An 18,969-nucleotide genomic window follows, 5' to 3' on the forward strand; every position below is an offset into this window, starting at 1 on the left:
GTTATTTTCTACAGGTAGTGTGTATGTATTTATTTGTGTTCAGTCATCATCGGGTTATGTTGCAGTTTAGAAGGAACCAATAAAACAGAACATCTTTTCTGGTGGGAATAAACCTACATCCTGTTTCCTCCAAATCCTGGTGTGTATTTCCTGTCTTGCTGGGGGACGGATTTATTTTGTTATCAATCTAGCCAGTAGTAACAAAGTTGATTATCATCTTTGGTTGATTTTGTAAACGGGCAATCATGGCTGGACGGGACGCGCTCAACATGAAGCTACCGCCAATCCAGTCCACCGCTGGAGCTGTGCCGATTCGAAATGAGAAGGGTAAGATTACTATGTGCTTAGTTACATTAGCTATCTTGCTAGCCAAATTGTTAGCTCACTGCCTGTGACAACGTTAGCGCCAACACATAGCTAGAAATGTTACCGTGTAGACAGCTAGCTGGGCAGCTAAATTACTCTGCAAGCATACTGACGATTAGGCCTACTTAGGACCATGTCAGTTTTAGGACCATTTATTTCGTGGTGCTGGGACCAGCGATTTCCCGTGACAGCCAGTCTCTTGGCAAAGTTAGTTACGTGTAGCAACTAACCATGTGACAATTTTTATATCTGACATAGGTGAGATTTCTATGGAAAAGGTTAAGGTGAAGAGGTATGTGTCCGGTAAGCGTCCAGACTATGCTCCAATGGAGTCATCTGATGAGGAAGAAGAAGATTTCCAGTTTGTAAAGAAGGGTAAAGATGCGGAGCCAGAGATGGAGATGGAGGAAGAGGAAGTCTCGGACCCTCGTCTCAAACGTCTGCTCAATCGCGTCTCTGAAGATGTGGAGGAGAGGTATTATACAAATCTATACTGCTTCTAGATCTATGACTCCCTGTGTTGGTTTTGTCAAAGCACCTCAGCTAGGTTGCTGACTACAGGTCTAGCACTCAAAAGCAAATAAAACCATTATGACTATTTTCTCATCTCTCTCTCAGGCTGGCCAGACACAGACAGATTGCTGAGCCCGAGCTCATAGCAGAAAGCAGTGAGGACTCAGATGAAGGAACCTGGCACCCAGAGCGTGAGGAGAGCAGTGAGGAAGAAGAGGAGGAAGAGGAAGAAGTGGATGATGAGGTTAGTAATAAATAAGGGTTACATTTTATAACTTTTACTAATCCTGTTACTAATACTTACCCCTTAGTCATCTTGGATGAAAGTGTATTCTTCGTAGTTAATGGACTTGTTTCTTCTGCGTAGGAAATAGAGAGACGGCGAGCGATGATGCGCCAGAGAGCTCAGGAACGAAAGATAGAAGATATGGAGATAATGGAGGTGGAGGAGGAAGGAAAGTCAGGGGATGAACCTGAGTCTGAGTCCGAGTATGAAGAGTACACGGACAGCGAGGATGAGGCAGAGCCACGGCTAAAACCTGTCTTCATTCGCAAGTAAGGAACTTTGGTTCACACCCACACAACAGTGTTTGTTATGCTGCACTATTGTACTAGGTTCATATCAACCTGTGTGTGTGTGTGTGTGATTCAGGAAGGACAGAGTGACTGTGGCTGAGCGTGAGGCGGAGGAACTGAAACAGAAGGAGCTGGAGGCGGAGGCCAAGAAGCAGGTGGAGGAGCGGCGTCGCTACACCTTGAAGATTGTGGAGGAGGAGGCCAAGAAGGAGTTTGAGGAGAACCGGCGAACTCTGGCCGCCCTCGATGCGCTGGACACTGACGGAGAGAACGAGGAGGAGGAGTATGAGGCGTGGAAGGTCAGAGAGCTGAAACGCATCAAGAGAGACAGAGAAGCCCGCGAAGCGTAAGTAGTGGCATATTTGCGTCCTGTGTTGCATTTGAATAACTGTAGCTCTGGAGGCTTGAGAGTTTGCCGAATGCAGTGCTCTGCTGTTCAAATCAACAACTGTTTGCTGTGCTTCTTCCAGGATGGAGAAAGAGAAGTCAGAGATTGAGCGATTCCACAGCCTCACAGAGGAAGAACGCAGGGCTGAGCTTCGCAACAACGGTAAAGTCATCACCAACAAAGCCTCTAAAGGCAAATACAAGTTCCTGCAGAAGTACTACCACAGAGGAGCCTTCTTCATGGTGAGCAATAACTACACTCACTTTAGTAGATGGTTGGATAGCAAACATGGACACTCGTGTCCTATAAGGTTGTTGTGCGTAAAATCAGGTTCTTTTTTTCACAGGATGGCGAGCAAGAGGTGTTTAAGAGAGACTTCAGTGCTCCTACTCTGGAGGACCATTTCAACAAAACAATTTTGCCAAAAGTCATGCAGGTTAGTTCAACTTATTCAAACTATATCGTTCTTTCAACACTGATAGTGGCATTTGGATCTATTCCTCAGCAATGTATTTGGGCTAACGTGCGTGTTTCATGTCTAAGGTCAAGAACTTTGGTCGCTCTGGTCGCACTAAGTACACTCATCTGGTGGACCAAGACACCACGTCGTTTGACTCAGCCTGGGCTCAGGAGAGTGCCCAGAACAGCAAGTTCTTCAAGCAGAAGGCAGCAGGAGTCAGAGATGTGTTTGACCGGCCCACAGTTAACAAGAGGAAGACCTAAGCCTTGGGAGGATAGCACATCCTGCAGATTCAATTATGGACTGAAATCTGAAACCAGGGCTTTGGCCTATACACATTTGATGCTTAATCCAGTGAAGCTCATTCACCATTTTCCCCCCTGATCTTTAACACTGGTATTAAGGGATCCCACACACCCATAGTTGGCTGTTTAAAAGCGGTGGGTTGATTTTTGTATGTAACTTTGTACATTTCAGTTGTGGCAAGCATCTTTCCAATTTATAATTTGTTTGTTTTTATTTCTGCACTAACTGGTCTTCTTTGCCTCTTGGTACAGTATGTGATTCAGTGTCTTGGTTATTCTTTCTGAATAAAAGACTAACTTCTATCTGTTGTTTTATTTATCAATGAGGAAGAACTGTGGCAATTGATTTTATTCAACAATTGTAATGAAATACTTGCAAGAAATGAACTGACTTAAGCATCCTTTTAAGTATATAAAAAACTTGAAAATGATAATTGATCAAAGGTAAGACCAGGGCCAGGGAATGCAACTGCCAGTCAGGATACTCTTAAGAAGCAGTCCAGCGTATAACAGCTGCTTCTCTGAGGAAAACATCCAGAGTCAAGCAGACAGTTCAGTTTGTCAGTGCAATTAAGGCTTCCACCACGTTGCCCATGTGTTCTCTCAGACTGCGTTCTGCCACACCCCTGGAAATCTCCATCTCTCCCATCTGTGGAAGGACATGCAAACGACCAGGATTTTTAATAATACAGAATAGGGGAATCTTAAATCACAAGACCACAAATCAAAAGCATTCAATAGTAGGTACCAATTAAAACATGTAAATCATGAACTGTCCTGTTACAGCAGGAAAGCATCACAGAATGCCATACATACAATGAGTTCTACGTCTTCTCTCTTGATGGTGACTTTGGCCAGCTCCCTTTCTCTAAAAAACAAAACAGTACAAACACATTACACGCTTTAGATCATTTTACCGCGACACTAGTGTAGTGAATGGTATAACATTGTAATGTCATATTGGAACTAACCTCTCTTGTTTGGCTTTCTGTTCTCGAGATCTCCTGTCTCCAATTACTGACATTGCCTAGAAAACAGTCGCATCATTATGTTAGCCACCATGATACTACCAAGTTACATATCAGTTACAATATCTTATCTGTTGTTTCATCCTTTCACGTTTGATTTAAGATTGTTGGTAGTTAGTTTTCCATGTAGCTACTGCAGTTAGATAAGTATACTATCTTTCCAGATGACTTAACATCCAGCTAAAGCCGTTGGCTAGCTAGCTAGCATTGTTGGTAACAAGAGGTGCGACGGTGGCCCCTCGTGGTTGGCCTGACTCACCGTTTCTAAATCTGAGCTAGATATTTCCTTTTCTTCCGCATAGTCGGTGACCCTCTCCAAATCAGCGGCCCCGCTATCATGTTTTCTAGGCTTCTCTGCTGGTTTTCCAGTGCAATTTTCCTCGGCTTCCAGGTCCAAATCCACATCTCCCTCGGCTGCCATGTTTGCGTCTGTATATCCGGAACGAAAAGAACGGAACAGTAGTTGAGAGTCGGAAACACAACCAGAGGACAGAAGATTAGGTAGCACTAGTGACTTCCGGACCTGATGGCTCCCTCTGCTGTCCTTGTCAGGTTAATTTAAATGAGCAACCTTTTCACTTACGAAGCCTACTGTACGTAGACAGTGTGCTGTAGAACGGCGTGTTGTGGAAATCTTCCATTCCAAGAACCTGTTCCCTCATAGACCAGACGCTGTCTTTACACAATGGTGTTGAAGACTAAAAGTTGTAAGCAGTTAGAAGCAGTTAAAAGCCATGGGAAGGAAACAAGGTCACCAATTTTTAAACCAATGTTTCTTTTTGTCGGGACCAACAATAAGAATAAGATGTCCCTTTACTTAGGAATTGTTCCCCAGGTCAGTTATGACCAGATCAAAAAGATCAAGGACCCCAAGACTGTATCCATTTAAAGCTGTGTCCATTTAAAACCATTATTAAAATAAAATATTAAATGTCACTAATTACTCCAACCATCCAGTATCTATAGCATCCATCCAGTACCCCCCCCCCCCTCCCCCCTTCACACACACAGCTCTCGCCCCCTTTCACCACCTGCCCCTTCAAAAACCACTTGTGTGCTGTACGCAATGCCCCCTGACCATAATCAGCTTAAGACAAGTGAAATCTTTCTTCCACTGATCACATCTGAACTCACCTTTCCTTGTCTCTCTCTGTGTGGACCAGGGACCAGGGATCACCAATGCCAGCTGGAGGACATGTATGTTGTTGTTAGCGCCCGAAGGAATGCTGTTTCATGGGGCCTGTAAGAGAATGCCACCCTGATACAAACCTCTTTATCCTGCTGTATGAGTGACTGATCGTTGAGAAACTGTGGACCTGGAGCTGTGCCTGCACCTGTGAAGGAAGTGATGTTGCGACGCTGTTTTCGGGCACAGGTGAGGATAAACGAAACACAGCAGGGGCATATTCAGAGCATGGTCAGAGCGCTGGGGATTTGAATTGTGAAACATTGTCCTCAGATGGTATTCTAGGTTTTAAAATGAAGGTATCATGATATTCTCATCTTTTGATATATGTCTAGGATTGTTATAGAACAAATTCCAAACATAAGCTGTATGGATATTTGACATAATATTGTCTCAGTTTAATAGTAGAGAAAATGTGCTCCTGCATGCTCTCAAAGAGTGAGTCATGTCGCTGTAGATGAATAGATAAATTGTGTTGCCATGGGAATGTCCTACCCTGTGTGGTGCATCTTTGTATCATTGTCATAACTCTTCTTAGTCTCATCTTTCAGTTTGTGACTGCAATGAAATGTTCAAACAATTAAATCAAACCAACAAATATTAGAATTTAACCTGAATTAGTTTATTTCTCTATCTTTTTGGTAAATATGTGCTTGGACTTGATCCAAACCGTTAACACACAAGCCTATTGAAACCATAGATTGAATGCTTTCACTCAAGCGTCAATTTGCATTCTCTAATTTGCTTTTGTCTGCCTGGTTTGGCAATGGTTCCTCTCCCACAAGGCCACAACAATAATCTGTGAGTGAGAGGGCCCCCAGGAATGCTGGGTAGAGTCTCACGAGGCGAGGGAGAGTGGTGGGCTGGACCGCTGCAAGTAAGATCTGTTTATTAGACAGACTAATTGGTTTAGAAAAGTTCACCGTGAAGTGATTATGCTACCAGGAGATTAAAGGTCTTAAACGGAAGGAACACTTCCTGTTATGACAGCAGTCATTCTGACTCTTGTGCAGTTCAATTTGGCATGGAGTTAAAGGTGGAGTTTAAATACAGGGTGAAACTTTAATACTCTATTTTGAGGCAGGGAGCTGGTTGATGATGTCATATTTTCTGCTTCTTATGGTAGTTTATGCACATTCGATCTAAAATAGATATTAACACAACCTTTTTAATTTAGATTATATATAAAATATATATTATATCTCAATCTAAATCAAGCTTCTTTAGCAGTATATCATACTCTAATGGCACTAGTACTGAAATGGACACACAGTATTGATTGATTGCCCTCCGGTAGCAGGACAGGGTTGGATACAACTATGATTACGTGATGACTAACTGGGATGGAAAATCAGTTTCAGAGAGTCACATTGATTCCAGGCCTGATCTCACTTATTGATATCCCAGTGTGACCTGAAATACGTTTTATATAGCGATATACAATAACCACGTCCAACCCCACGTGATTATAATCAGTTACTGGACACCAACCCATGAACCTGTTTGACTCATGAAGAGACTGAGACAATCTATGATTCGTACGGATGCAAGTATGTAGAGAGTGACCGTCACTGGGTGATTCTAGCTATTTTTGGCAGTGATCCTACAACTGTTGCTACACTAAGGGCTTGGTTGGGTATCAGTGGCCCCACAGTCTGGGCAAGAAGCTCCTCCTCTGGGTTAGTGTTACTCAAGCCTCTTATCCATGACTTCACAGGTGACTTTCCTGTGTTACCCGAGACCTTTGTTTAAAGCTGGGACAACACTAGTGGGTGCTGTAATCATTATTCCATTATGAGACTTCGGCACAAATGTAATGGTTTTCCTAGTACAGTACAGTACAAGTGTTAGTAGATCGCAGGGATGTATTCTAAATGTAATTGTTTTATACTTTATACCTTTCCTCTGTATTCTCCTCTTGAGTCTGTACTAAGCTCTCTATCTGTCAGACTGTTTACTGTGTGGTGATGGGATTCCTTTGGGACTACTGAAGGCTGTGCTCATGCTATCGAACCGGAGGAAGTTGGGGATACGAGATGAGACAGGGACTGTTTGTTTGGGTGTGAAGCCTGGTGCGGGGGGGGGGGGGACTGTGAACGGTGATGCGGGGATCCCATGTGCAGACCAGTCTGGGTTAGGCAGACTGCAGCGGAGTGGGACTGAAGGTCACCTCAACTGAGATGAGGATGGAGCAACTGTGGGATTATCCTGACGCACCACGCTCCACACTGACCCAAATATAATCTGGCTCCATGGTTGTGTAGTCCCTGCCCAGTGCAGCGCTGCCTGCTAGAGCCTGATGCAGGGGAGATGAACCCTACACTGAACAGACATATTTGGTATTTACCTGTATGCAGCAAACACATTGGCCCTATGGAGAACAGTTGACGATTTGATCATGTGCATCTGTTTATTTTTTCAAAGACTATACTCGTCGCTGAAGTCCATAGAACAATCAACTGCTTACGAAATATGAATTTCTAATTGTTATCCATCATATGACCAGGTCCTCGTGTAATTTTGTATATGTATTTCCTTATTTCCTGAGTCACAGGACGTCCGTGTGTCCGACCCACTTGAAAGTTTCTAGGTCGGAGAGTAATGATAGGATTATAGATGTGGCCTGGTTCCAAGAAAGGACAGTCACCGTTGTTTTAGGTGCGTCAAGTGGCCCTGTGTAGATCAGCGAAGGGTGGATAACATCATCCTCAACCCAAATATTTTAAAAGGCAGAGTATTTTCTGGTAATTCTATTATTCTCACTAACACGATTAGCAGTGTGGCCCAATCCCATCGTGCCACAGGGGGTGTGTGTGGGTGGGTGGGGGGGAGGGGGGTTGCAGGGGGTGAGAGTGTGTATGTGTGTGTGTGTATTCCAGGGGCTCTAACTGGTGCAGTAGAGTGAGGACCCTGGGGGAAGGGAGGGACAGATGGGACGGACACATGGTCCCCCCTCCTCCTCCCCTGTCCTCCTCTTCCCCCGTCCTCCCCCTCTCTGGCCCTCCATAATCTGACCGGGTAGAGCAAGGGAGGAGGGAGGGAGGAGGGGGAGGGCCACTGGGCATTCACCACCACCTCTCTCCCATTCTCCTGGCAGCGACCAGCACAGACGCAGAGCCAAAGTACACAGGTTATGGGGGAAAAAAACAAAAAAAAGTTTTATTGAAACGAAAGCCTATCGACTGGGATTGAAGCAGTTGGATTGAGATTGGTGGGGAGATTCTACGCAGCAGGGAGTTAGTTGAATGTGTGCTACGTTAAGTAATCCAGCCGAAAGAAGAGTGGAAGGGACAGTTTACCGGGCCAAGCCGTTGGGTCTGGGACATTAGGTTGTTCAGAGCTTTTGTTTTCTGCCGTTAGGCTTCTGTTTGCTTTAAAACTAGTGTTAGTGGAAGTTTTTAGATGTTACATTGTTTTCCCTGGAGACGTTGGGGATGCCCTCTTTACAGGGACATTGATACCAAGTGAAGCCTGTCTGTTCTGGAAGCTTCTGGACAAACGTAGACTTGAGAACCAGACAAAACCAGAAAGAAATTCATAATGTCAACCGGTCAGGGGATGCAACAGGACGGTGTCTATAACTACTTCCTCAACATGGTGGCCTACCAGGTGAGACTGTGGGAACTGGATTACCAGGATTTAGGTTTGGGGGAACTTTGTTTTGGACAGTCACATTGATAAGCTTTTAGTGATGAAAGGACTGTATAAAACAAGACTGTTGTGTCTTACAATAGGAGACACAACAGTCTTGTTTTATACAGTCCTTTCATCAGTCCTATAGTGTGTAGCTGTGAGAAGTCTAAGTCACCTTGGTTACGATACAACACCTTTGTTATGATATACTAGGGAGTCAGGTGGCTGAGCGGTTAGGGAAGCGGGCTAGTAATCAGAAGGTTGCCAGTTCGATTCCCGGCCGTGACAATTGACGTTGTATCCTTGGGCAAGGCACTTCACCCTACTTGCCTCGGGGAGAATGTCCCTGTACTTACTGTAAGTCGCTCTGGATAAGAGCGTCTGCTAAATGACTAAATGTAAATGTACTTCAGTAACACACAATGTTCATGTATTTTATTGTTAGATAATTGTCCTTGTTGATGTAGTGTTGTAAATGAAAACAGATGCTCATGTCTCTGAAGGTGTCTGAGGGGCTGTGTGGATTGGATAGGTGACACCTGTTGTGACTGGAGTTAGCTCATCATTCTTCTCTCCACATCCACCTTATGACGGGTGTCACAAGATGTTACAGTTTGAATTCACCTGGACATTCAGTCCATAGCCTTCAATCATCAGCTCCTCATTAGCAGGACATACTGTCCAAAGTAGAGGAAAAACACACAGATCCCCTAATGTATGTGTTGCTCACAGATCCATTGAGAAAAATCAGAAAGATTCCGTATTCTCATATTCTTTGAATAATGTTTGAAGAGCAACTTCCAAATACTAGTACACGTAGATGTTTACTATTGTGGGGCAGGGGGAATTTATTGTGAGGTCAGACTCATATTATTTCCACTAAAGCCTGATGTGTTTTGGCTCAATTGAATGATTTTCGGAAATGTTTTTGAAGCTCTTTCCAATGAATACTTATGGAGGGCTGGGGGATTCTCCTGGGTATGTCACTGGATTATCATCTGCACATGGTCTAATAATTCTTGTGAGATTGTGTCAGTGAACCAGACTAGGAGCAGTCATAAAGCAGAGTGCTACAGAGAGGGGACTCTTTAGTGTAATCTGTGGAGATTGGGTGTTCCTCGTTCCCCTGGTTCTAACCCAGGATAAGAGGCGATTGGCCCAGGTCCACTGTAACCATGATTCATTTGAGTCAGAACCAGCCAGATGCGTTAGGGTCAGGAGGATTAATCCCCCCCCCCTTGCTCCCTCCCCATCCCCATTCACCCCCCTCTACCATCCTAATAACACACCCCCGCACCAGACAAACATCAAAATGTAGGCTGTCTGATACAGGACCAGCAGCCACCTGTTTCACTGCCGTCACTTTCATTACTTTCTGGGGGATTTGGGGGATAACAGATATCTTTCTCTCATGCTACTCAGACCTTTTCCTGCTATTTAACCCTCGTGCTGCCTTCGGGTCACATGACCCAAAGGTTCACAACGAACCATCGTTGTGTTTACCCAATTTCACCCAATACAAAAACAAATAAAAATCATTTTCTTTTAACCTTCGCAATGTGGGGGGTCTGAGACAGCCCGACAGTTAAAAGAAAATGCTTCACTTTGTTTTTGTATGAGGTAAATTTGTCGCAATACGACAGTGGGTCACAATGACTGATGGGTCAGAATGACCCGAAGATAACACAAGGGTTAAGTTATGCACACATTCTGTTTTGCCTCCCCCGTTCAGCCCTACACCAGGGCTGCTGTTCAGTACTATAGACCTGGGTCGCATGATTTCTCTGTGTTCCTGTCCTCAGGTCTGTTGCTGCTGTGGCCCCGCCCCCTGCTCCCTGTGCTGCTCCTTCTGCCCGCCCGTCAAGTCGTCGCTGAGCACGCGGGTCATGTACACACTCTTCCACGTCATGGCCTGCGCCATCTCCTGCCTCATGCTGTCTCGCACCGTGTCCGAGGCCGTCCGGGAGAATGTGAGTCCCTGGTGCTTCCTCAGGGCACGCGAAACACGTTTACACAGGGTCACACATGGGAGAGACACCATGGCAGGCATAGACACACAGGCTCACACACATCCCCCCCCCCCCCCCCCCCCCACACACACACAGGAGAGACACCAGGGCTTTCACACATGCTCACACAGTCCCACGCACACAGCAGAGACTCGAGCGAGGTGAAAAGGTGTGTTTTGACACGTCAGTTGCTGTGTTTGATCAACTTCTAATGAATTGAGACCCTGCTCTGTGTGGGGGAACGTGCAGGGATTCACAGTTGTTTTTGTGTGCTCTCTGACTCACCATCAGCTTGTCACTCTTTATTGTCTAAATCCACCGATGATGCTCCAACAAGATTCCAGTTTGTTGTATTAAAATCACATTCAATAAATCTCAAATTAATCCCTGTTGCCAGGATGCACGCATCCAGGATAATCTGGACACAGTTTTTGATCCAAAGAAATACCCAGCGAGATCTAGAAGTTTCCACCAGTTGACAACAATCATAAGCGCACACGTATGCCAAGGGTAGGCATGGCTAACAGAGGACTGTGTGTTTGTGGGTGTCAGGTGCCTTTCTTCAACATGGTGTGCGACCAGGCCCATGGAGGAGGGCACTGTGAGATGCTGGTGGGATACTCTGCCGTCTACAGAGTCTGCTTCGGCACCGCCTGCTTCTACCTGATGATGGCGCTGTTCCTGATCGACGTCAAGTCCAGCCAGGACTTCAGAGCTCTCATACATAATGGGTCAGTGAGCCAGACGGGCTATCTCGGTGTTTACCATTATTCTTTTTAATGAAGCCCACATTTATTGACTGGGATTGACCGTCCAATTCATAGTTCAAGCGAGAGGACTCCTTTTGAAATCACTAAACCACATCTATTTTGTCCTCAGATACTTTCTATCGCTCTGCTGTTGATTATAGCGGTGTGACGTAGCAGGGATTAGGCTTCCCTGTCATCAATCTGCCCTTAAGGCTCTTACCAGGCCCTTGACCTCTAACTGAGGTCACACACACCGTTCACTAAGATCCCCAGGCCTGCAGCATGGCTCACCCCTCAACACACCATGCCTGTTCTGGTTGTCATGTCAACACGATTATTCTTGGTGTCCAAATGCAGGTTCTGGTTTCTGAAGTTCATCACCCTCCTGGGGATGTGCACTGCTGCCTTCTTCATCCCCACAGAATCCTTCCTGCATGGTGAGTCATGGCGGGATGTTTTCTGGAGTTTAACGTGAAGCCTTATATGTTAGTCCATCTGACAACGTGTTCTGTGCAGTCAGTGCACCTCTTTAGGAATCCTGCTAGGGGGCGCTGTACACTCGAAGATGGCAGCTGTCAGGCTCATCCTGTTCAATAGTTCAACTCGTGCATAAATCTGTCTGTGGTGGAATTTTCAGTTTGTTTGTTTGGGGAGCAGTAAATCTACTGTGGTACAAGGGCTCTCTGATCCAGGATGGTTTAAATCTGTCTGATGCACTGAGAACGGATGATGGATGCATGTTTGGGCTCCATGTCTGTCTATCTCTTTATGTCTCTGACTTTTCCTCTCTGTCTGTCTGTCTGTCTGTCTGTCTCTCTCTCTCTCTCTCTCTCTCTCTCTCTCTCTCTCTCTCTCTCTCTCTCTCTCTCTCTCTCTCTCTCTCTCTCTCTCTCTCTCTCTCTATGTCTGTCTCTGTCTCTGTCTCTGTCTCTGTCTCTGTCTCTCTCTCTCTCTCTCTCTCTCTCTCTCTCTTTCTGTCTCTCTCTCTGCCTGCTCTTTGTCTCTCTGGCTCTTTTTGTCCCTTTGTCTCATTCTGCCTCTATATTTCTATGTCTGTCTTCCTCCCAGCCTGGCATTACGTAGGTGTGGTGGGAGGATTTGCCTTCATCCTCATCCAACTCATCCTCATCACAGCGTTTGCCCACACCTGGAACAAGAACTGGTGAGGAGGGGAAGAAAGGGGTGCTGTGAAAGTGTATGTGTGTAGGTGATTATGAGGGGTAGAGTGTATGTGTGTATGTGTGTGTGTTTGAGGGGGTAGACAATATATTAGGTAGTTGTGTCAAATGGATATTTCCTGATAAGCGATGGGCAGATTCATGCATGTGTTCAAGCCCTCGCCACTAGACTAGCCTTCATCTGGAGGACTGCATCTCTGGTTCCATCTCTCTCCGCAAGTCTGCCTGTCTCTAGAAAGATCATGTACTGTAAATCACATAGAGCTGCTTTAACTAGAACATCTGGCCCCAGAGAGGCCCTACAACCATGCCTCTGCGCACCTGATCTATCTATCTTTCTCTTCACCTCTTTCATTCTTGCCCTTTTAACACACTCTTTCTGTCCCTTCTTCTCTCTCACTTGCTTTCACTATTTGAAACGCATCCCCTCTTTATCTCTTTTTCATCCTTTCACCCGTTCTCTCATCTCTACCCTTGTCATGAGTGTTCTCTTTCATTCTTGCTTTCTTTCATTCTTTCTCTCACTCATTCCTTCCTGCTCCTCCTCTGACAGCCAGCTTGTTACCAGATGTTATTCTGAACAGTACCTCCAGCTGAACGTTCTCTCTGCCCAGCTAGAGGCGTCAGTCACAGCTAAACCCAGCCTGGACATGACCGAGACGTAGCAACAAAACCACACAGTCTTGCTGCTAGTGGAAGTGATCTTATTCAACCACAGTGTGTATAATCCTCCTAGGCCTGCACCAGTCTCTCATAGCTGAACATTTCTCTCTGGCATATTCTCTCAGATACTCTTTGGCATGGGCTGTCCGGTGTTCCAGGGGAGACATGCTGTGTTTGGTAGAGAGGGGAGAGATGCTGTGTTTGGTAGAGAGGGGAGAGATGCTGTGTTTGGTAGAGAGGGGAGAGATGCTGTGTTTGGTAGAGAGGGGAGAGATGCTGTGTTTGGTAGAGAGGGGAGAGATGCTGTGTTTGGTAGAGAGGGGAGACATGCTGTGTTTGGTAGAGAGGGGAGAGATGCTGTGTTTGGTAGAGAGGGGAGACATGCTGTGTTTGGTAGAGAGGGGAGAGATGCTGTGTTTGGTAGAGAGGGGAGAGATGCTGTGTTTGGTAGAGAGGGGAGAGATGCTGTGTTTGGTAGAGAGGGGAGAGATGCTGTGTTTGGTAGAGAGGGGAGAGATGCTGTGTTTGGTAGAGAGGGGAGAGATGCTGTGTTTGGTAGAGAGGGGAGAGATGCTGTGTTTGGTAGAGAGGGGAGAGACAGGCTGTGTTTGGTAGAGAGGGGAGAGATGCTGTGTTTGGTAGAGAGGGGAGAGACAGGCTGTGTTTGGTAGAAATGGGAGAGACAGGCTGTGTTTGGTAGAGAGGGGAGAGACAGGCTGTGTTTGGTAGAGAGGGGAGAGACAAGCTGTGTTTGGTAGAAATGGGAGAGACAGGCTGTGTTTGGTAGAAATGGGAGAGACAGGCTGTGTTTGGTAGAGAGGGGAGACAGGTTCAGATGCCGAGGAGGATGTGCGGTGACAGCGGATCAGTCCAGATTACCTGTTAATAATAGGTGATGTGTTCGGCCCCCAGGTTGACAGGAGCAGCAGAGAACAAGCGCTGGTACCTGGCGGTGTTGTGTGCCACGCTCTTCTTCTACACCATCGCCACCATGGCCTTCACCTTCATGTACAAGTACTACACCCACCCCATCGCCTGCCACTTCAACAAGGTCCTGCTCTGGACCAACCTGGCCCTGTGTGGCATCATGTCCTTCATCGCGGTCACACCCTGCGTGCAACAGAGTGAGTCCCTGAGACACACACAAGGGCAGACGCACGCAGGCTTACACACACAGACACATACTTAAACACACACGCAGTCAATCACACACATACATTCACAAACACACACATGCACTAACATGACTGTAATCAATGTGTGTCTATGATCTAGTACTTAGTAGGGAATAAAACACTCTCTCCCAGCCTAAGTAAACATATGTGGGTTTGAGCCAGCTCTGACAGAGATAATGATTATTACAACATCATGCTATCACTCCACACTCTTGATACCACCCAGAACTATGTTTAAACGATATTCACGAGCACCTTTGTCATTACATGTCAGTGCTACTTCTTTGTGGCTTGTATAACGTGAATCTGACCACCTCTGTGCTGTCTGTGTCTGCAGAGCAGCCTCGTTCAGGCCTCCTGCAGGCCTCCATCATCAGCTGCTACGTCATGTACCTCACCTTCTCAGCCCTGGCCAGCCGCCCACCAGAGAAAGGTAGTCACACACACACACACACACCCCAGCCTCGTCCCTTCATTTGTTCAGCATGGTCACCTCTACGCCATTAAATCAACTGCTCGTGGCACCACCACTCTGTCACTTTGACACTGTTGACGCCACCCGGACACTCCATCATCCTGCCCTACGATGCCCTCCCCCTTTCTCTCTCTCTGTCTCTCTCTCTCTCTTACACACACATACCCACTCAGATCAGCACTCTGAGATAAGCTGCTACATGTTGTCTGTGAGGGCGGCGGTGGTGGTTGAAATATCACATTCCTGATGGCTCCAATGACAACATAATAAGACAGTATAGCTGCTTGGCAGTATCATTACATGTGCTTACACACCTCACCTTGTTGAGCAGGCCCTCCTGTCTGACAGGGCTTAGCCGGGCCAGTCACGGGAGCTGGTCTGTCTGTCAAACCCCCAGAGAGGCCTCCCGAACCTTCTCATGTCCCAGGATATAATGATGTTATCTGCTGTGTGACAGGCCCTCCCCCACGTTCCCTACCTCCAGAGTAGTGAGCGCTGGCTCTGTCCCAGAGAACCACACTGTGCTCTCCTGCCTGTCTCCGGTTCACCTGCACCCCTCTCCCCTCACTCCAAACCCCCAAGGGAGCCCTCCAGACTCCCTTCCCCATGCATGTCCTCCCTCCCGATCTATATTTATGAGTCTCCTCAGATACTCAACTACCCCCCCCCCCCCACCCCCACCTTCCCCCTGTATGCTTGGTCCTAATGTCCTTCCTGTATCCATGGTGTGCTGTCTCAGTCATGTCTGCCTTGAGGAGTTCCTGAACCTGGCCAGCAAACACATCCTAGTGAATGACATCATCTTGATAGAATCTCATATCTATAGAATGTGCAGTAGCTTTGCTGCAGTCAATTTGGTGGTAGAAGAAGATTTAATGTTCTTTACGTTGACATATTTCTGGAATGTGGTGTTCCGTCCTGGAATGTCCGCAGAGCCTGTGTAGATCATATGTACAGTAGAGGGTAGTTAGCGTGTGTGCAAACATGGGTGTGTGAATGTGTGACCTCAGGCATGACAGAGAAATGCTGCAACTTGTTGAGGAAAAATGCACTCTCAGCTTGCTATAAAAACATTTTTCAACATGCACATGCTCACAAAACCACACACTGTATTTTCATAGCACTTAAGGGTTATTATTTACATCTACCCCCAAAGCATTTGTTCCTCCAGGAGAGTGACACTGTATGGGTTCATTGTATGTGTGTGTGTGTCAGAAGGATGTCCTCCAGAAGCCCTCCTGGCTATGTGTGTGTGTGTGTGTGTGTGTGTGTGTGCGACAGAGTGATCCATCTTCCATACTGTTCTGTGGAGCTCTGCTTGTTGTGTTCACCTGCAGGCCCTGTGTGCTGGATGATCTCAACACAGACGCACTTTCTCTCTCTTTCTCACAAACAAACACACACACACACACAGGCACGACAGGAGACTAATCCCTATGTTTTTTAAGTGGATGAATGAGTCTGGAGTGGGACTGAAAACACACAACACTAGGAGCAGGACAGGTCATTTCTCTGCTGTGCACCACTGGCTTTTGTGTTTGTGTGTGTGTGAGAGAGAGAGAAAATGTGTGTGTGAAAGAGATTGTTTTCGTGTGTGTCATGTGCAGTAAGGTCTATGACCTGTAATTGGCCAGTGTTTTTACTGAGCCCAGTGTCCCTGTTTATCACAACACACTGGAATCCATTCTGGAATCCACAGCAAGCTCTCCTACGACTCTCTGGATCTGTGTGTGTGTGTGTGTGTGTAAGCAATTTGATCCTTTCTGTCTTCTTCTTTCAAAGAAGACCATGCTAACGGTGTCCCCTCTATCTCTCTGGTCTTGGTCTTCCCTGTGCCAGTGGTGTACCAGGGGGTGAACATGACCGTGTGCTACCCCAACGTGGGCCAAGATGGCATCCAGACAGAGGGCAACGCTGTGGCAATCATCGGCGCCGCCATCATGTACTGCTGTGTGCTGTTTGCATGGTGAGTGGTGGACCAGCTCCCCCGAGGGACAGCTCTGTCTGGGAGAAATCAGACCGGCTCAAACCCAATGTGACACCTTTCATCTATTTTAACACAATGTTTGAACTCAATAAAGCGGTGTGGGGCTTGTGTTTCTCAGTAACGAGGCCTCCTACCTGGCAGAGGTGTTTGGTCCCTTCTGGATGATCAAAGTTTACCGTTACGAGTTCCAGAAAGCCACCTGCTGCTTCTGCTGCCCGGAGGAGGAGGAAGGTCAGTAGTAGAGCATGGAAGAAGGCCCCGGGTGGACTCGGCTCTCCCTTGGATTATCACAATATCAACCCTGAACAGTAGAAACAATGGTGTCTGTAGATTCCTTACCTAGACAATATGAAGTTGTTTTATGATCCCCGGAGAGCAGCAGTAAACAGTAGACACCCGGGAAATTTCTTCTGTTGTTGTTGTTTGGTCGACAGAGGAGGAATGTGTGATCGATGATGAGAGTAAAGGCTGTCAGAAGGTGATTCACAACGAGAGCCAGAGAGTCGCCTACAGCTACTTCTTCTTCCACTTTGTCTTCTTCCTGGCGTCGCTCTACGTCATGATGACACTGACCAACTGGTTCAGGTCAGTTTCTCCATGATCAACCACTAGGAATACAGGCCTGATTTGTTCAGAGTTCACACTTAAAAGAAATAGAAAAGCAAATAAAAGCAAATCTGTTTAACTGTCTTTAGCAGTCGCTCAGTTAAGTCTGACGTGCTCTTCACCGCCCTTCCCTCCTCTAGCTATGAGTCGGCCGTCCTGGAGACCACGTTCACCCACGGCAGCTGGTCAACATTCTGGGTGAAGTTGTCGTCCTGCTGGGCGTGCGTGGTCCTGTACCTGTGGCTGCTGCTAGGCCCGGTCTGCCGCTGCCAGTCCGACTCGCACTCCAGACCTCGCCGCTCACGCATTAAACGCCGCACCGCTTCCTCCCGCCACGTCAGCGTCACAGTCTGACCTCCCAACTTTGACCTCCTCCCTTCCCCTCCTCCTCCCCCCCCCGCAGGACGGCTTAGAGGGGCCAGGGAGGGTGCGTCTGGAGCAGGGGGAAACCCCATGCCCTCCCTGTGCATCCTACATGAGGGGGTCAGGAGTCAAGTCAGAGACTCATACTGCAATGAGGAAGGACTGAACCAATCAGAACACTGCTCTAAGGGTCCGTCACCCTGTAAAAACAGCATGTGACCAGCCTGATGAGGCTCGCAGCTCACAGGCCCTGAGACCAGGAGAGGTGCCACTACAGATGACTTCACTGTGGTTTGGAAATGAGCTACAAATTGCCAAAGGGAACAAAAAAGGGTGAGCTGTAGTTATAATTACTGTTAGACCGGAGATGTAGAGAACAGTGACAGCATTTTTACTTTTCAAAATTAAGATGTAACTTAGTATTGTAATGACTGGTTTTAAAACCGGGAGTAGATTTGGCACTACATATTCTCAGTAGAAATAGGTATTGAAATCCTTTTGAAATGTTTACATATGTTTACATATATATTTATCTGAAAATGTTACGGTACAGTATGTACATTTCTAACTCCCTCTAATTTGGATGTATTTGTCCCCAGTACAAATCTTACACTAACTGTATGAATGAATACCAGTTCTGCGTCTCATGCCTTGGTGAAAGTTTAACTTAAATTGAGAGACAAATCTTAGTAAATGCATAGTTAAGTGAACCCCACAATGACCATATTTCCAGTGTGTGAGGTGGGAGGCTCAGATTGCAGGGGAAGCACTCTGCTTCGGCCCTGATGTGGCGAGCTAGCGGGGACATAAAGCCTCCACAGTCTAGGCACAGTGCTCTGTAGAACTCTAGATTCTCTGGAATGCAGTTCATGTAACCACGGTAGCAGATGTCATGTTATTTTTTTGTAAATACATTTTTATAAAGAAACACAGACTTGCGTCGAGTGATTTGTTCAACTGTTTACCAATGTTACACAAAAAACAGTGCCCATTTTCTAGTAAGGGGTCCTGATCAATAATTGTACGACTTTTACATTAAATATTTTCAGCAAATTATTAACTACAACCATGTAACAGTTGGTTAAAGTTAGGGTTAGTTGATAGTTTGTAGAATGTCTATTATTAGTTAGAATCTACAGGCCATTGATAAAGGGTCCCTGAAAATAAAGTGACATTTGTACAGTGCTGAAGTAAGATGTAACTGATACATTAAAATAAAGCACATAATGTGATAAATATTATGTAACTGGTACACACACAGTGGTTAATGTACATTTCAGCTACAAATGATTCGAAAGCCATTGAAATA

The 18,969-nt window shown here is 46.3% G+C and overlaps 3 protein-coding genes across 4 annotated transcripts; 2 read left to right on the forward strand and 1 right to left on the reverse strand.

Annotated features, from left to right (window-relative positions):
• The first annotated feature begins 115 nt into the window (after positions 1 to 115).
• Positions 116 to 2,911, forward strand: mfap1 (microfibril associated protein 1). Its single transcript, XM_062471508.1, has 8 exons — positions 116 to 327; positions 625 to 841; positions 985 to 1,123; positions 1,247 to 1,434; positions 1,532 to 1,801; positions 1,926 to 2,085; positions 2,190 to 2,279; positions 2,387 to 2,911. Exons 1-8 carry the CDS (start codon positions 246 to 248, stop codon positions 2,564 to 2,566), a joined length of 1,326 nt encoding a protein of 441 aa, XP_062327492.1. The 5' UTR covers positions 116 to 245; the 3' UTR covers positions 2,567 to 2,911.
• A 28-nt stretch (positions 2,912 to 2,939) lies between these two features.
• Positions 2,940 to 4,088, reverse strand: hypk (huntingtin interacting protein K). Its single transcript, XM_062471511.1, has 4 exons — positions 3,896 to 4,088; positions 3,580 to 3,635; positions 3,425 to 3,476; positions 2,940 to 3,257 (listed from the first exon to the last, which is right to left on the reverse strand). Exons 1-4 carry the CDS (start codon positions 4,055 to 4,057, stop codon positions 3,162 to 3,164), a joined length of 366 nt encoding a protein of 121 aa, XP_062327495.1. The 5' UTR covers positions 4,058 to 4,088; the 3' UTR covers positions 2,940 to 3,161.
• A 714-nt stretch (positions 4,089 to 4,802) lies between these two features.
• Positions 4,803 to 18,039, forward strand: serinc4 (serine incorporator 4). Of its 2 annotated transcripts, XM_062471098.1 has the most exons (12): positions 7,879 to 8,154; positions 8,248 to 8,431; positions 10,258 to 10,425; positions 11,017 to 11,195; positions 11,571 to 11,650; positions 12,282 to 12,375; positions 13,967 to 14,178; positions 14,567 to 14,662; positions 16,544 to 16,670; positions 16,810 to 16,922; positions 17,126 to 17,276; positions 17,438 to 18,039. In XM_062471098.1, exons 2-12 carry the CDS (start codon positions 8,363 to 8,365, stop codon positions 17,649 to 17,651), a joined length of 1,503 nt encoding a protein of 500 aa, XP_062327082.1. In that variant the 5' UTR covers positions 7,879 to 8,154; positions 8,248 to 8,362; the 3' UTR covers positions 17,652 to 18,039. The 2 variants fall into 2 exon arrangements, with proteins under 2 accessions (XP_062327083.1, XP_062327082.1); XM_062471099.1 differs by lacking the exons at positions 7,879 to 8,154; positions 8,248 to 8,431 and adding an exon at positions 4,803 to 5,011.
• Positions 18,040 to 18,969: the final 930 nt, after the last annotated feature.

This window comes from Osmerus eperlanus, chromosome 10, assembly GCF_963692335.1.
Source record: "Osmerus eperlanus chromosome 10, fOsmEpe2.1, whole genome shotgun sequence".
NCBI lineage: Eukaryota > Metazoa > Chordata > Actinopteri > Osmeriformes > Osmeridae > Osmerus > Osmerus eperlanus.

What these genes read in the sequence shown, in the direction of transcription:
- mfap1 (XM_062471508.1), top strand. Translation starts at nt 246, where the DNA reads ATGGCTGGACGGGACGCGCTCAACATGAAGCTACCGCCAATCCAGTCC. An exon ending in GCCGATTCGAAATGAGAAGG is followed by an intron (nt 328 to 624) that starts GTAAGATTACTA and finishes TATCTGACATAG; the next exon opens with GTGAGATTTCTATGGAAAAG. An exon ending in AGGAAGAAGTGGATGATGAG is followed by an intron (nt 1,124 to 1,246) that starts GTTAGTAATAAA and finishes TCTTCTGCGTAG; the next exon opens with GAAATAGAGAGACGGCGAGC.
- hypk (XM_062471511.1), bottom strand. Translation starts at nt 4,057, where the DNA reads ATGGCAGCCGAGGGAGATGTGGATTTGGACCTGGAAGCCGAGGAAAAT. An exon ending in CAGAAAGCCAAACAAGAGAG is followed by an intron (nt 3,477 to 3,579) that starts GTTAGTTCCAAT and finishes TTTGTTTTTTAG; the next exon opens with AGAAAGGGAGCTGGCCAAAG. An exon ending in GAGAAGACGTAGAACTCATT is followed by an intron (nt 3,258 to 3,424) that starts GTATGTATGGCA and finishes GTCCTTCCACAG; the next exon opens with ATGGGAGAGATGGAGATTTC.
- serinc4 (XM_062471098.1), top strand. Translation starts at nt 8,363, where the DNA reads ATGTCAACCGGTCAGGGGATGCAACAGGACGGTGTCTATAACTACTTC. An exon ending in CCGAGGCCGTCCGGGAGAAT is followed by an intron (nt 10,426 to 11,016) that starts GTGAGTCCCTGG and finishes TGTGGGTGTCAG; the next exon opens with GTGCCTTTCTTCAACATGGT. An exon ending in CTGCCCGGAGGAGGAGGAAG is followed by an intron (nt 16,923 to 17,125) that starts GTCAGTAGTAGA and finishes TTTGGTCGACAG; the next exon opens with AGGAGGAATGTGTGATCGAT.